Below are 15,323 nucleotides of genomic sequence, written 5' to 3'. Positions count from 1 at the left end.
GATGACCACCATCTCCTTACAGCGCCGCCAAAGCATCATACTGCTCCTGATCAACTGCAAGAATAGAAAGATGCCTCATAAACCTCAAATCATGCTCTGTATCCTTAACCCAATCCCCACTGGTGACATCCGTACTACTCCAAGCCTCAACACCAGGATCTTCACCAACGCGATCGTTAAACAGATACGCTAGACCCTCTTCAGTATTACTCCAGACCGGGTACGGTGCTTCGAAGCTGAGACTGTCTTCGATTGTTCCGGTTAGGGGAGTCCATTCGCCTAGGAGGCCTGTCGTGCTGATGTCCTGCACTGGGGATGTTGTTGCGCCGGCGACGTAGTATCGGATTATTGTTGAGTCGTCGACGACGAGGAAGCTTAGGTCAATGGCTGTTTCGTTGTCCAGGGCGATGTATGTTTGTGGTTCTGTAAATGTCACGAAATCGGATGTGTATGCGTACCGGAGGCTGTTTAGGAGGACGGGGTCGCCGCTGTGGGAGGTGTCGTTTTCGGCGAACTAGAATAGTAACACCATCAGTTTCTGGTCCTTTGCATAGTTTGTGGTGATGTATGGACGTACCAACTGAGCCGCCCAATGAACAAAGTACTGTCCCTGCTCCTCATCCCAGATTGCATCCGGTGCCCAGGCCATACCAGCCGTCTCGCCTTCAACCGTGACAAGACGCTCATCAGTCCACGTTAGAAGGTCTGTACTCTCCCAGACAAAGATCGCGCGGGATCCATTCCTCGATGCAGAGTCCCAGTTTGTCTATACCCAGATTTATCAATAGTCAGTCACCATTTAACTCTTAGTCAACCCGGCAAGACAAAGTGGCCATACAGTATCAATATCCAAATCCGTCCCAATCAAATAAAACTTCCCCTCATCGTCCCCTGCACCACGAATAATCGTCGTATCTCTTATAGCCTTTGTCCCCAGCGTAGGCGAGACAATTGGGCTTCCACCATCAATCGCTTCAAAGCCTAGCGGGTCATCGTTTGAACTGAGTGCGTAGTAGACGCTTTCGTCTTCGGTTGTCCAGTAGACAGCTAAGTAGCCTACTTTGGACTCGTCAACTCTTTGCGTGAGGGTTGGGAGGGCGGTTGAGAGGAGGGGGAGGGAGAGGAGGGTTCCTGTTAGAGAGAGGAATTTCATGGTGGAGGACTAGTCCAGGGGCAGTTCAATTAGAGCGAGCTGTGTCTTTGGCTTGGTCAATGGCTAGACTCTAGACAGTACCAGGACAACGCCCTCGAAACGGCGAGTACCCCCCATATTTATGTACACCTCCGCACTGCAGCCGGTGCATGTAACGGATGCGCTTCCGCGAGAGCATAGTCATGCCACTGCCACTGTCATTCAGGCAACCGGAATATACGCCAGAACCTCCGTTCCACCCTGTCTAGGTACCTATGTTCTCCTGCGGGATCTTGGCATATTCGCATCTTGCCCTTACAACGCAGCAATCCCCCCACGAGTCCACAAAACACAAAGTAAAGATGACGTTTTTTCCGGACTGCAGTACAAGATTTAAAACATTTGCCCTGAAGATTGAAATGATCGGCAGAACCGCCGGTGATTGACCTAAACGGTCGACTGGGTTATGCAGCTTTAGGGCTCTTCCCCGCAATCTGTAGATGGAGTGGGGAATGTTCGGGTTAATAGAGATGAACTGCGTCATTGCCTAACGTTGGCACGCGCATTTTGCCGAGGATGGTTCATAGAGTATAGTGTCTATAGCGGTTAATATTCGGAGTATAGCAGCTGCTACATTGTAGCATGATCCTCCCATCTCCAACTGTGTCTCGGATGGTCGTTCTCGATTTATGTATAGCCCGGGTAGCCCGTTCACTTCAAACTTCTTTTTACTTCTCAGAGCAGTTATGTGTATTATATAAGGATTAAATCTAACGATAATATCATCTGCATCAACCTTCATGAATCGGTCTCCCCATCAGCCTCCTTCTTAACCTGCGCAACCATTTTCCCCTCTCCCTCATCCCATCGATAAACGATCCCACTCCCGACATTATAGTTATAATAATTATTCGTCCCCCCTGCTACAACTGCCTTGCGAAATGTAATATTGATCCGTCCTTTATGCGCCTCGCCTCCCTTCCTCTTTGGTATGCTATGCAACCAATTACTCTGCGTCTCGCCGCGCATAACAACCATATCCCCCGAAGCAAGCGGAAACTTCATCGGCTGGTTGCTGACACCAGCATCTTGAGACGGCTTATGGCGCATCAAAAAGTCGCGTTGCGCTCCTAGGGATATTGATGCGATGGACGGGTTCTTGCCGAGAAACCGCTCGTCATCAGAGTGGTAGGAGATGCTGTCGTCGCCTGTCGCATAGTAGTTCACCAGACAGAAGTTGTACGTTGAGCCGTCATTTTGGGCGGCTTCAACGTGGCGACGGAGAGTATCGAGACATGACGGGATTGGACGTGGTTTGTACTGGTATTTGTTGTCGGGGATTGGGTTGCGAGTTTTGGCATCTACAAGCTTCAAACCAGGGGACTCGGACGACCCTGCGTCTTCTGACTTCAGTCCGTCTTGTTCAGCGGGAACAAAAAGCGACGTCGCATCAACGCCGAAAACAGTCGTGAACCTTGGTGTATTGATTTGTGTTGTTTTCCCGAAACGCTGGATAGTATACTGTACGCGATAAAACGGCAATTCGCGACGAAGAAACTGGAACAAGTCGCGCGCTGTCGAAGTCGGAATCAATGGATGAAAGTAGAGCAGGTCAAGATGTGGCTGGTCGTTGATTTTCTTCGACTCCGAGTCTTTGATGCTGGCAAGGGGTGTAGCAATTGACGGTGACAGAGTCGCGATGGGATGTGGGTAGTTTTGGTGGTGGCTGAAGGAAGTTGCGACTGGAATGTCTGTCTCTTCGGCTTTGAGCTTCTTGCTCTTGGGCGGAGTGACTGTCTTGTAGAAGGACTCGAGGGTGCGTTTGGACATGGTGTCAAGTACTCAATTGATCTTTACAGGGATGAACGGAGGAATTGAATGCGATCATCTTGCAGTTGAGCATTTTGTCATGTCGTAATGATGTCACAGCGAATCGATCGAGAAGTCTGGTTGAGATCGCAGCGAAGACCCTAGATTGTATAGCTGAATGCCAAGCCCTGCAACGAGGTTGTACAGGACTATATATAGCTGTCAGCAGCTCAACTCAGGCAGTATCAGGATCAGGTAGGCGTTTGAGATAAACCATTTAAAGGCAATTGTCGATCATACTCTCTATCAAATAGCCCTACTCTGTATAATGAATACCTGCTTCCCCAGAGTTGAACCGTGGATTGGTAGCGGGAGCGTCGGGAGTCCAGTATTGGCATTGAAACGCAGTAGAACGCAGCAGGGCGATGGGCGCATTGATTAGGCAATATTGTTAGTATTATACCCACCCATTGGGGCCGAATATCGAGACTCGAGAGCACTGCCTTCAGCCCAGCGCAGCCATAGATTCGGCTTGGTAAGGGGTTTAATGCTCACAGCCACTTCTCATCTTGATTAATATGATAATTATATACGAGTATTATTACAGAGATCCTCGAGTCTGGTTGTGGTTGTGGTTACTGAACCACGTGCAATGAGGCTGAATCGGCCACACTGAACTCCACCAAATCTCCAGCTCCATCTCAGTCTCAATCTCTCAATCTCTCTTTCCATCTTCTTTCTCTCTGTCCACCGTGGACTACCACGTCTTTCTTCCTTCTTGTTTGTTATTCTTCTTTCTTTGTCCCTCGCTTCTTCGGCTTTTTAACCCGATCCGTTTCGCTCCCCGCCTTTGCCCGTGTGAGACATGAGCCACGGCTCCGACCGACTCTCCAACGTTTGACCTTCGTCTGATCTTCTCTCGCCGCCTCCACTCCTCCACTGCCAGATGGTCGCTCCCCAGCATGGCGAACTATCACAATGGCAACCAGCAGCACGGCCAGCCCGGGAACCAGCAGCGGTACGAGGCCTACTCCCCTCCGTCCGGCAACCCGCCGCTCCGTCGAATGCCAAGTTACAACGCGGGGGATGACGCGAGTCTCTTCGCTCCGGGAGGCGCTCAAAATTCGACTCCAAATCACAGGTACACTGCCCGGACCAGTATCGGTGACCATCCAGGAGCATATGGCCTAGCGACCGCTGCGCGCGACGATTACGCCGACCCGCGATACTCGCATCTCCCCTCGGCGACCTCGCCGCCTCGAGCCCGCGCCCAGTCTCAGTCCGCCTATCAGTACCAGTATACGTCCGCTGCGAACCCAATGTCGTCGACGCAGACCTCCTACAATCCCCAACAATATGCGTTGCCAAATTCGCAGCAAAATGCTAGATATGCTCCGCTATCGTACTCCTCCAACAACTCTTATGGTAACAATAACAATACATCTCCTGGGCATCAACCGTATAATCCGGCGGCTTATCAAGCGACGAATATTGGGAACCTTGGCTCTCCTACAATACAACGCCAATCGAGTATGCTTTTCGCTCAAACACCCCTCTCCCCATATGGAACCTCACATCCGTCGCTGCCTCCCCCGCCTCCACCCCGTGGGCCTGACCATCCCTACGGAGGCCGACCGAGTCCGCAGTTCCCCAACACCTCGCCCGGGACTCAGTTTGGGTTTACTACCCAGCCCTCGCAGTCGTCCTTTGTTTCTTCGTCTTACAGTCTAGCTTCACCAACATCGCCGAGTACCGCCTACGCCTCCGCTAGTGAATCAGTCTCCAGCATGACTTCGTACGCTTCACGCCCATACGGCGGAGTGCAAATACCCTCGCATCTTTCACATCCTTCTTCTCGCCTTTCTGATCCGAGTCGGACACCATCGGTCGACGAAGAGCCGCCGGAACCGCCGGCACACCAGCCTTCGAGTGACCTCTACGATAAGCCATATAATTCCGTCCGTCCTCCTGCTCGATCGCTACCGACGCCTCCCCTTCACCAGACGCAATCAGGTACGGCACCGCGGAGGACGGATACCCTGACTCGACATCCCCAGGCACGCCCTCTACCCGGGCCACCTGTCGAAAGCGAGGACAACGCCGGATCGTATGAATGCATGAATGGCTCACAAGCTCCTGTCGGTGGATACGATGAATTGGTCAAGGAAGTCGAGGCAGCGATGCCGAATGCTCCATGGACGGGTGGCGATCCACCCGGTTATAGACCGCTACATATCGACATGCAATCTCCCAACTCTCCCCAACGGTCAGGGTCAACGGGCTCTGGCCAATTGTCAGGCCTGGCCCATATCTCTCCTGACGAGAGGCACACTCATACGAATGGGAGTATGGCGACGGGAACTGGACAGTATGTCAACTACGATGCTTATAGTGACGACAGTGACGCGGAGGCAGAGGCCGGATTGGCAATGCTGCGAATGGCCGACGAGGAGGAGCGCGCTCAAGCGGAGCGTCTGCAAGAGCGAACACGGCGGGAAACGATCGACTCGACCAGCCCAGGATTGAACAAACGGCCGTCGGTTACGGCTCCCTCGCCAGTTCAAAATACCCCGAGTGATTGGTATTCTTCATACGGCGGGAACAACTACCTAGGCCACTCTCCTTACGATGAGAAAGCACTGGGCCGAAGTCCGTACGGTGACGATTCAGATCAAGGCGACGACCGTCCCCCGACAACATTAGCCTCCCGACACAGCTCGAATGCATCACGCGAAGAGCGGGCAGAATACTCTGACGAGTATGACTACCCTCCGATCGGAGATGATTTCTCTTTTCCATTCCCTCAGCTTCCATCCACCGCACGTGTGGATGCTGGCGGTACCGGTGGCCTGTCAGAACCCAGTGCGTACAATCGTCGGATGAGTTTCGATTACGGCGATGAGACAGACGGATCATTGTCACACCGCAGGCAGTCGCATCACTCCGGCAGCGAGGGCTCGATTGGTGGAGAAGAGCCTGTAGACCTGTTCTTCCACCCCGGAATGCGACCCCTCCCTCCACCTCCAGAGGAGCCTACAGACAACGCAACGTTGATACCACACCTTCTACCAGCTGGAACCTACCGACACCAGGAATCCGGAGACAACCAGTATCCACCCTCCTACATCCCAGCACCCTCCCCAGACTCGTATGGAGCGGCCGCGCCTAGCCCCACCCAGTTCTCGCGGTCTACTTCTTTAACGAGCCACCCCATTGGACCTCGCGCTGACCCACCAATCAGGTCGAAGACCGATGCAGACAAGGCGAAATACAAGCAGGAGATGCTGCGGCAGAGCATGATGAAGTTTGATCCGTCATTGGATCCCAGCTCAGCTGCTATTCCCCTTGATCTGCCCATGATCCCCGCCGGCCGCCGCAAGAAGTTCCACCCGGCGAAGCTGTCGTCAGAGGATTTCCGACGCTGCTCTGAGCCTTGGGCGCTCAGCTCGATTCTATCCTGGATCCGAGATCTAACAGAAGATGAGACTGACCTCAAGGAGCACGCTGTTGCTGAGGCAATAGTCGCATTGTTTACGCACAAGGTACCAACAATGAACATTGCCGATGCCGAGACGCTTGCGGCGCGTGTGGTTGAAAACATGCTCAGCCAGGAAGCGCTTGTCAAGGATGAAGAGTGGGTCAAGTTTGGCAGTGGAAGCATGTCTGGTGTGCTGTTCCAGATTACGGGCAGCGGATGCTACTCGACCGTGCTACATGAACAGGAGATGGATGCTGAGGTCGCGGGACGCTGTTACTCGCACCATTGCATGCGAACTCTGAGAAAGGTGAACCTGCGAACCCAGGCTATGGAGCCTCAGAAGAAGGCAGAGGACTGGGTCACGTTTTACAAGGTCACAAAGGAGATTCTGGAGGGCCACCCTAAGAAAGAGATTGACCGACAGAACAACTTGCACGAAATCGTTACGACCGAGGACTCATTTATTGGACAGCTTGATGTCCTGCGAGAGCTCTATCGCGATCGTCTTGCTACGTCCGAGCCTTCCATTATTCCTCCCAAGCGTTCGAACAAGTTCTTGCACGATGTGTTTGGCAAGGTGGAAGCTGTGAAGCGAGTCAACGAGGACTTTCTTTTGGCACAGCTCAAGTATCGGCAAAAAGAGCAGGGTCCGTTCATCAATGGTTTTGCTGACATTTTTAGAGAATGGATCCGCAAGGCCAAGGCTGTATACATCAGTTATGCAGAGACATTCCCGTATGCAAACTACCTGATCCGCAAGGAGGCGGAGCGGAATGTCGTCTTCCGTCAGTTCCTCAGCACAGCGCGTGACCACAAGCTGTCCAACCGTCTGAGCTGGGATACTTTCTTGAAAGCACCAATCACACGAATTCAGCGGTACACTCTGCTTCTCTCGACAGTCCACCGCAACATGCTCAAGGACTCGGAGGAAAAGACCAACTTGCTACAAGCTATTGAGGAGATCAAGATCGTCGCGTTAGAGTGCGACAACAAGGTGGGTGAGATGAGCAAGAAGGTCGACCTGCGGGAACTGGCATCTAAGCTGCAACTCCGCCCAGACATGCGAAAGCGCGTGGAATTGAACTTGGACTTTCTGGGTAGAGAGATCATCTTCCGTGGCGACTTGCAGCGGCCTGGGTCTCGGACTAGGTTCCTTGTTGATACTCACGCGATTCTGTTTGATCATTTCCTTGTCCTGGCCAAGCTGTCCGTTCAACGGGACACCGCGCGGACGATCAAGCTGGAAAGCTATGACGTTTCCAAACTGCCTATCCCAATGGATCTTTTAGTGCTAGAAAGTACCAACGAAGATCCTGTCGTCAGATCAGCTGTCAGAGGAGTGGTTGCTGCAGGACCAGCACCTCAACCAGGTGTCCTCGCAAACGCCAATGCCGACAGAAACCTGGTTCCCGCGACAGTACTCGAGAACACAAAGGACGGTGGAGTCCTGTACCCATTCAAGGTGAAACATCTTGGCCTGAATGAAATTTACACTCTATACGCTCCCTCTTCTCAAAATCGACGTGACTGGTGTGAAAAGATCACGGAGGCTAAGACAAAACACGCCGCATCTCTGTACGCGCAGAATGCAGAGCCATTCCACCTACGTGTTCTGGCAGACACCGCTTTTGCCAGCAACGACAGCTCTCCGTCATCTAATGGTGCGGTTATCAAGGGCACGCCACTCTACCGTGCGGTTAAGGAAGTCGAGAAGCAGTACCCTGCATCTGCTCGACCAACACCGATCTGTCGAGCGGCGGTCCATTGTGCGACTGTTTTTGAGCAGCCTCCTGGTCGCAAAATGTGTGCGATTGGTACTGACTATGGGGTTTACATTTCAGAGTACAGCGACCCTAGGGGTTGGACCAGGGTAGGTTCCTTCTGACAAAATTCCAACATGAATGATAGCTAATCAGTATAGGCTATTGCCATGGCCCGCGTGACGCAAATAGCCGTCTTTGAAGAGTTCAACCTTTTCCTGCTGATCGCTGACAAGTCGTTGATTGCATACCACCTTGATGTGGTTTGCCCGACTAGCGGTGTTCCTGCTGCGACCTCCAATGACTCTGCCCGAAGAGCTCCGCAGAAGCTGTCTGGAAACAGGGAAGTTGGCTTCTTTGCGGCCGGACACATGAAGGATCGTACTTTGGTGATGTACAAGAAGCGGGATGGCCTGTCGTCCACTTTCAAGGTAAGAGCGTTATAACGAAAAGTTCACTTATGGATCATAGTAACATTCGATAGATCCTTGAGCCAGTCCTGCAAAAATCGGCTACCAGTCGAGGCAGATTCTTCAGCTCTCGCCGTTCCCAAACCGAGTTCTTTCGCGAGTACGACGAATTTTACATTCCTGCCGAGAGCTACGGTATCAACCTGTTCCACTCGTCACTGGCAATCTCAACTCAGAAGGGAATTGAAATTCTCACCCTCGACAAGAAGCAGACATGGTCTGTTCCTGAATTCCGCACCGATGCTCAAGAAGCGCAACAACACTTGCTCGACATCGCCCGACGAATCACTGGTCTTCGACCACTCGGCATGTTCCGTCTCAGCGATGCAGAATTCCTGGTCACATATACCGAGTGCGCAGTGTACGTGAACCAGCACGGCGACGTATCGCGCAGTGTCGTTTTGGAGTTTGTCGGTCGCGCGCACTCTGCTTGCCTCTACGGCAAATTTCTCATCCTCTTCAACGACGACTTTGTCGAAGTCCGCAATGCCATGAACGGGCGTCTCCGACAGGTCATTCCCGGCCACAATGTGGTCTGTCTCGACGATGGTAGCCGTCTACCAGGCTCCGGTGCAAATAGTATCCCTACGAGCTCCGGCGACACTGTCAACCTCTCCAGCGGCCAGTCCAACGGTGCTTCACTGGCCACTCAAGGCCGCACAGTCAAAATCTGCATGCAGCACCCCGACTACCCACGGAACCTGATCGTCCTCGAGCTCATTGAAAACGAAGGCTCAAAGGACTAATCCATTTCCCTCCCCCCATCTCATCGTGTTTCTTTTTTTCTTCTCAAGCATTCTACCCTAGACTTCCCTTATTATATTTTCATCCGCACACCACGATGGATATGGATCATGACTATCTATTGATATTGATATGAGCCGAGGCTCAGTGCTTCATTTTGGCCATCTATACCCACCATGTTCAGCTACGCTTTCGGCGTTATGATTGATTGATTGATTATATTAGCTATGTTTATTTATATCTATGTCTAGGGCTATGGCTATGTGTATGTGCATGACTGTTTGGACTGCGATTAGTCGCTTGTATATATGCTCTTAACGACGATTTACGTTTAAGATTGTAAAAGCTCCAAGCAGTAACTATGATAGAAAGTAGCTTCCTGACGCTGACTGTAATCTCGTTACATCCTCAGCTCACGTCTTCTTACTCCCCGCCTGGCTTAAGATCCATGTAGATACTTACACTGGAAAGAGACTTTCTGTTATTATTTTGTGTTCTTCATTACCTATACCGGGATAATCCCCTTAGTTCACCTCGATTCAACCAAGACATTGGAGATTGATTGATGCCCTTAATAAGCTTACTATCACTTTTCTACTCCCCGCGCCATACAATACATCTCCAAGCCCGTCAACTCCAAAAATCTTCTCACTCAACCATTAGAACCTCTTCTCTCACCCTTCACTCAAACCACGCAGCCTCAGCCTAAAACCTCGACTTAAAAACAACCCCCTCCTTCTTCGCATTGAACGTCGCAATGACATCCATAAGCGCCGGACTCAACGCATCATAACTCTCCAGCCCCAACCCCCTAAGTTTCTCCCTAACACCAGGAACAACCTCTGGATCAAGTCCCTGCCCAATAAGACTACTCACGAACCCCGCAAACTGCGGCGCCTGCCACCCCTCTCTTCCTTGGCCGGGCGAAAGCTCAACATGCACAAAGTCCAGTCCCTTAAACGGGTGATCGACTTCGATTCGGCCAAAGAGGTGCACGCCGCATTCTTTGCATGCGTACCGCTGGATTGGCGCGGATTTGTCGATGATTTCGAGCTTGTCGCCGTTGGCGGTTATGCTGAGGTTCTGTGTGGGGATCACGCCGACGACGCTGAAGAGGGACCCAGATGGTTTCCAGCATTTCGAGCACCCGCAGGCGTGGTTGTGCAGGACGTCCGAGGTTAGTGTGATGGAGGCTTTGTTTGTGGGACAGTGGCAGGAGAGGGTCCCGCCTGGGAAGGAGGGTTTTCCGGTGGGGAGGCCGGAGTCGAGGAGGGGGTGCAGCGATAGAGAGGAGGACATTGTTCTTGGGGTATAGGTGTAGTATAGATAGATATAGATTGACTAGGTGGGTGTAGAGTTGAAAGAGGATAGAGAGAGGACCTTGGTAGAATCAAAAAGTAGATCTGAGTTCGCTTGGGATCGTTATATATAACTCAAGGTATATCCCCTGCATACCCTAAGGAATCAGCATATCAAAAACCCCTCACTGGCACAACCCCTCGTGAGGGGAACCCATTCCAGCCCGCGTAAGACGAGACCAAGAGCAATCTGACACCATCCTTGCCACGACGAGCGACACCGTGAGGAGAGAGAAAGCCATACTGTGCTAGGACTATTGCAGTGCTGACCGGGAAGCCTCCCGATCCGGTCCCACCTCGGAATAGCTGCAGTGTACAGCACAAGATTATTGGTGCATGAATGTGGAGATGGCGTGGCAGGGCTTGGACTTCTTGTTCTGGAGTACGGATGCGAGGCCTCCACTTGGTGAAGTCGGGGTCGGAGCCGGGTTGTTATCTTAGTTTGCTTGAGTATTCTGAGGATTGTTCTGAGGGGTTGAGGCTGGGCACAGGGAGTGCCGTCTGAATTTGGAGTTGTTGCATTGCTGGTTGAGTCAGGCTGGCCCTGGCTATTACTGACTTAGTCTACAGTGTTCGCGAAGGAAGAAATGATGATGATACATTATCGTCTCCAGAAAGAAAACTATCTAAGTAGATAACACGCATGGAGAATCTCAATGCCAGCGCCTAAAACAGCACGTTAAACAGTCGGAGCAGTAAAGACAGGATGAGCCATGCATGAATCAATCCTCATCACGACTCAAACTCTACAACTTTGCTGACAACCTTATCATGATCATCGCGCTTGTCTTCAGCCCGCGGCGCGCTATCCTGGTGAGGATCTTTGTCGTCGAGTAGTGACGGGGCGTCATCGCGTCCACGAATATTGACGACTTCGGCGCCCTCCAAAAGGTCGCGGTCTGTCTCTCTAACACTGCGACGCTCGGGGTCGGCGCCATATGCGCCAGCACCCCAGGATGAGATGCCGCCGACCATGGACGGAGCCGTAGCGCTGTGAAGACCGTCGTCTTCATCCTCCTCGTCATCGTAATCGTCTTTGTTGAGGGCGTTGCGTTCGAGCTCACGCTGCGCTTCATCCATCTTCTTCTTCACTTCGGCAGCCATGCGGATGCCGTCAGTAACGATGTTATCGAGGACACCGCGGAGACCTCTGTTAGGTGGTACGATGCCACCAGATGCGCCTGCAGCTGTGGCACCGGAAGTGGCCACTTGGGGTTTAACGGTGCCGATGTTAGAGAATGTTGTGAGGTTTGAGGATAAAGTCGGAAGTTGGGTGTTGGTTGCTTGTTCAGAGAGATGGAAGGATTGCGGGAAGTAGTTGTCAAAGAATTGCTCAAGCAGCTCGTCAGCAAGAACGACCATTCGGAATGTTGGGAGTGTAATGTGGAGAGGATTGTTGGGGTCCAGAGCAGGGTTCGCCGCTTCGGAGGTGCTTTGAGCACGCTGCTCGTCTGTCGGGGTTCTACTTGATGTTTCAGGCGTTTTGGCCTCGGGACTGGGCGTAGAAGACTTCTCCTCGCCGACATCGATGAGATCCTCTTCATCGTCTCCAATGCTAAAGTCGCCAAGCTTGTCGGCTGTCTCTTCAGCTTGTTTCTCCTCTTCTGCTGCCTTGTTGGTAGGGTCGGCGTATTCGAAACAGCGACGGATGAAGGAGCTTACACTTCCCAGGAAGCGTTCGCCAGTGGAAAGCTTGTCTTCGATACCCTCTTTGCCGGCCATCAGGTCTTCTGTGCTCTGACTTGGTGTAATGGTCCCTTCAAATCCACGCCGAGAGAGGAAAAGCAAGGCTTCCGACATTCGAAGAATACCTTCTCTGTCAACCTTGCCATCGCCGCTGTCATCGTAGAGGTCAAAGAAGTAGCTGATATTGTTCATGATATCCCGAGGACCCTTGAGACGGGCGATACCGCTGACTACACTCTGCAAGCTCAGGCCTTCAGGCGAATCAGCAGACCACTTGCGGAAGAGTCGCTGCATGAACTCATGATCAGCCGGGGCAGGCCGGTTATGCATGGCCGCACGACCGAAGCCTCTGAAACTACCAGACACTGACTCTTTTCGCGATGGGCCCGGTGAGTCTGAATGAGCCCATTTCGATGTAGCAGCAAGGAACTCGCGGAACGCATCGTAATCCATGTGAGTAGGACTGGGACCAAGACCGACACGGCCAACTTCGCGATCCACCGAGGGTCCAATGACAGACACTCGCTGGGACTGCTTCCGTTCGATTCGACGCTTTTCTTCCTCGATCACCTTTTGCCTCTGCTGGTAGTCGTACAAAACCTCGTAATAGCGGTCGTAGATCGCTCCAAGATCTTCCAGACTCAGTTTCTTGCTGTCAGGGCCGAGGTTTCGAATCGAGGTGCGCTTAGCAAAGCTTTCGATGTTGTCGAGCACAGCGTCCTTGTGTTTCTCGCGCTGCTCGGTGATGGTCTGATGTGTGATTTGGGAGAACTCCTTGAAAGCCACCACCATAAGCTCTTGGAACCGAGTAATGGCTCTGAGCTTGGGGTTCTCGGAGCGTGGGTGCGCTGATTCGTCTAGGCGAGAGAAGTATGACTTGAGTACGGAGATGAAGGAGCCGTCGTCCTGAACGTCAAGCAGTTCTTCACCGTTGATGCGGAGGATGGCAAGTCCGACCTGGAAAAGGACCTTTGGTCCTTCCAAGAAGAACACATCGAGGACTCGGAAGGCAAACACAAGCGGCATGGAGTTGATATATAGGGAAAGGAACCAGGGAAGAGAAACAACAGAGAGCTGCACGTCGGACTTGCCGAGGTGCTCCCAGAGAATCGGCATAGTTTTCTCGACAAGCGACTCAAACACCTTCTGGTCGAGTAGTGTTCCGTACATAGTAGTAGAGTAATATCCTGGCACAAGACGATCACAGAGGACCGACAGCAGGAAGAAGGCTTGCGCCTCGGACATATATCTACTCCTGTCAGAGCTTATCCCGGAAGGTGAGGCGATGACTTACATCAATAAGGCTGCAACAACAATGTTCATCGCTTGACAGTAGCCGATTTCAGCGTTCGTCCAACTGTAAGCAGTAAGGACCCTCCGAAGCCGACCAATTCCTTCTTCACTCTGGAAACCCGCATACTCGGGTAAACTGCGGTTCAGATCCTTCTCAATCTCGTCGATGGCCAGTGATTCTTGGCCTTCGAACTTTGCTAGTGTCTCCTCGTATAGTTTGGGCGACCTCAGTCGCAGGTTAAGAGAACCAGAAGCCACCTCCCAAATCTCTCCACGGAGACGATTGGGAAGACCGACGCGAATGAGTTTATGGAACGTGGGCTGTCGTATCAACATGGCGTTGCGCCCGTTTTCTACACGTACTTAGTTGAGTTCAGGAGAAGATATGAGACAATCATACCTCTGAAATACTCTCCCCAAAGTCTCATCTTACTTCGGTCTCTGAGTTTACGCGCATCGCCAGGATAGCGGAAGAGCATCCCCAACCCAGCATCCGGTGGCGGTATACCATCGGCACCATCAGTCTGGCCCTTGGCCTTGGCGCCAGACAGCAAGTACTCCGAATAGCAATCATTCACCACATTCCGCAAATTCTCAATCTCCTTCATAGAGTCGCGCAAGTTCTTCTTCAGGCCATCGCAGAACCGCTCGCAGGCTTGCCTGCTCCCGACAAGTTCAATAGTGAATCTTTGTGGGGATCCAGGAGTTTGTTGCTTGCTCAGTGCGCCGTTCCATGTCGTCAATGCGAGGGAGAATATATGGCCGAGACTGTTCAATCGTTCCACTCGGCGGATACAGCAGAGGGGAATGGTAAACCCATTGCCGGACGGTCCGGTGCCGTTTGTTTGACCGGCCCAATGTGTCGAAGCGCTAAGGGTAGCCGACGGAAGAAAGCTCGTAGGCTGAGTCGAAAAGCAGAGGAACCGTTCGCTCAAGTGTAGTCTACCGGCGTATCGGTTACCGCCGCGGTCAACGTTCCGAGAGGCGCCAGACGACGAAACAGGGAGTATAAGCTCTGCCGTAATCTCTTGTATAGGGTTCTGAGAGTCGGGAAGTCGAAATTGCTGGCGGAATAGGGATGCTTTCGAGGGATTGCGATCGGAGGAGGAGGTAAGGTTCGAGATGTTAAAGTTAGCCGGGTCGATGAAGGACTGAGCTTTCTGGACGAGCGACGTCCACTGCATCATTTTGGCGGGAGGGAGCCGGCCGAATCCCGACCGTGAGGACTTTCAGGTAAAGCGACCAAGGTACGGTACGGGGTACTGGACAGATAAAGAGGCCCAGCTCGGCGAAGCGGGAAGCTGCTAGAGCTTAGAGGCGCTCGGGGCAACGCTAGGACTGGATGGCAGCCGACGGATGGTCAGCGGACGATAAATCAGGGTCATCGTAAAAGCTAGCGCAGCATCTTTTGGAGAGCACACCCGGTCGGCGACAGGGAGCAGCACCAGGAGTGGTGGTGAATGAGAGGAAAGAGGGGAATGAAGTGGTTCAAGCTGATCGTCCCTGGCAGGCATCCGCATTGCTGCACGTGACGTAAGGGCGCTACAGCCGCAATCTATCACATTCAACATTTACACAATGGTCAAAACTTGG

The 15,323-nt window shown here is 52.4% G+C and overlaps 5 protein-coding genes across 5 annotated transcripts; 1 reads left to right on the top strand and 4 right to left on the bottom strand.

The window, feature by feature from the left end:
- Window positions 1-16: 16 nt before the first annotated feature.
- BDV14DRAFT_207420 (glycoside hydrolase family 43 protein) lies at window positions 17-1,281 on the bottom strand (the record flags this gene model as incomplete). Its single annotated transcript, XM_073775133.1, has 3 exons — window positions 839-1,281; window positions 578-766; window positions 17-514 (listed from the first exon to the last, which is right to left on the bottom strand). The coding sequence occupies exons 1-3, from the start codon at window positions 1,151-1,153 to the stop codon at window positions 17-19; spliced, it is 1,002 nt and encodes a 333-aa protein (XP_073630539.1). The 5' UTR covers window positions 1,154-1,281.
- Window positions 1,282-1,866: 585 nt separating this feature from the next.
- Window positions 1,867-3,051, bottom strand: BDV14DRAFT_169574 (alpha-ketoglutarate-dependent dioxygenase AlkB family protein). Its single transcript, XM_073768055.1, has one exon. The coding sequence runs from the start codon at window positions 2,960-2,962 to the stop codon at window positions 1,931-1,933; it is 1,032 nt and encodes a 343-aa protein (XP_073630538.1). The 5' UTR covers window positions 2,963-3,051; the 3' UTR covers window positions 1,867-1,930.
- A 609-nt stretch (window positions 3,052-3,660) lies between these two features.
- On the top strand, window positions 3,661-9,718 carry BDV14DRAFT_27105 (putative Rho guanyl nucleotide exchange factor). The gene is made up of 3 exons (XM_073776416.1): window positions 3,661-8,289; window positions 8,341-8,610; window positions 8,664-9,718. The coding sequence occupies exons 1-3, from the start codon at window positions 3,904-3,906 to the stop codon at window positions 9,393-9,395; spliced, it is 5,388 nt and encodes a 1,795-aa protein (XP_073630537.1). The 5' UTR covers window positions 3,661-3,903; the 3' UTR covers window positions 9,396-9,718.
- Window positions 9,719-9,912: 194 nt separating this feature from the next.
- BDV14DRAFT_169572 (putative glutathione-dependent formaldehyde-activating enzyme) lies at window positions 9,913-11,040 on the bottom strand. The gene has a single exon (XM_073768054.1). The coding sequence runs from the start codon at window positions 10,690-10,692 to the stop codon at window positions 10,099-10,101; it is 594 nt and encodes a 197-aa protein (XP_073630536.1). The 5' UTR covers window positions 10,693-11,040; the 3' UTR covers window positions 9,913-10,098.
- Window positions 11,041-11,106: 66 nt separating this feature from the next.
- Window positions 11,107-15,186, bottom strand: BDV14DRAFT_169569 (GTPase-activating protein). The gene is made up of 3 exons (XM_073768053.1): window positions 14,131-15,186; window positions 13,732-14,083; window positions 11,107-13,686 (listed from the first exon to the last, which is right to left on the bottom strand). Exons 1-3 carry the CDS (start codon window positions 14,915-14,917, stop codon window positions 11,484-11,486), a joined length of 3,342 nt encoding a protein of 1,113 aa, XP_073630535.1. The 5' UTR covers window positions 14,918-15,186; the 3' UTR covers window positions 11,107-11,483.
- Window positions 15,187-15,323: the final 137 nt, after the last annotated feature.

Source organism: Aspergillus stella-maris (assembly GCF_047715825.1).
Source record: "Aspergillus stella-maris strain CBS 113639 unplaced genomic scaffold BDV14scaffold_13, whole genome shotgun sequence".
Lineage (NCBI taxonomy): Eukaryota > Fungi > Ascomycota > Eurotiomycetes > Eurotiales > Aspergillaceae > Aspergillus > Aspergillus stella-maris.
The sequence above is the reverse complement of the archived record's forward strand: the minus strand, read 5'-3'. Positions and strand labels throughout refer to the sequence as shown.

Excerpts from the sequence above, each read along its gene's own strand:
- BDV14DRAFT_169574 (XM_073768055.1), bottom strand. The coding sequence starts at position 2,962 with ATGTCCAAACGCACCCTCGAGTCCTTCTACAAGACAGTCACTCCGCCC.
- BDV14DRAFT_27105 (XM_073776416.1), top strand. The coding sequence starts at position 3,904 with ATGGCGAACTATCACAATGGCAACCAGCAGCACGGCCAGCCCGGGAAC. Across the intron at positions 8,290-8,340 it reads ACCCTAGGGGTTGGACCAGG|GCTATTGCCATGGCCCGCGT; the intron begins GTAGGTTCCTTC and ends TAATCAGTATAG. Across the intron at positions 8,611-8,663 it reads GCCTGTCGTCCACTTTCAAG|ATCCTTGAGCCAGTCCTGCA; the intron begins GTAAGAGCGTTA and ends AACATTCGATAG.
- BDV14DRAFT_169572 (XM_073768054.1), bottom strand. The coding sequence starts at position 10,692 with ATGTCCTCCTCTCTATCGCTGCACCCCCTCCTCGACTCCGGCCTCCCC.
- BDV14DRAFT_169569 (XM_073768053.1), bottom strand. The coding sequence starts at position 14,917 with ATGATGCAGTGGACGTCGCTCGTCCAGAAAGCTCAGTCCTTCATCGAC. Across the intron at positions 14,084-14,130 it reads TTGGGGAGAGTATTTCAGAG|AAAACGGGCGCAACGCCATG; the intron begins GTATGATTGTCT and ends AAGTACGTGTAG. Across the intron at positions 13,687-13,731 it reads GTTGTTGCAGCCTTATTGAT|ATATATGTCCGAGGCGCAAG; the intron begins GTAAGTCATCGC and ends TGACAGGAGTAG.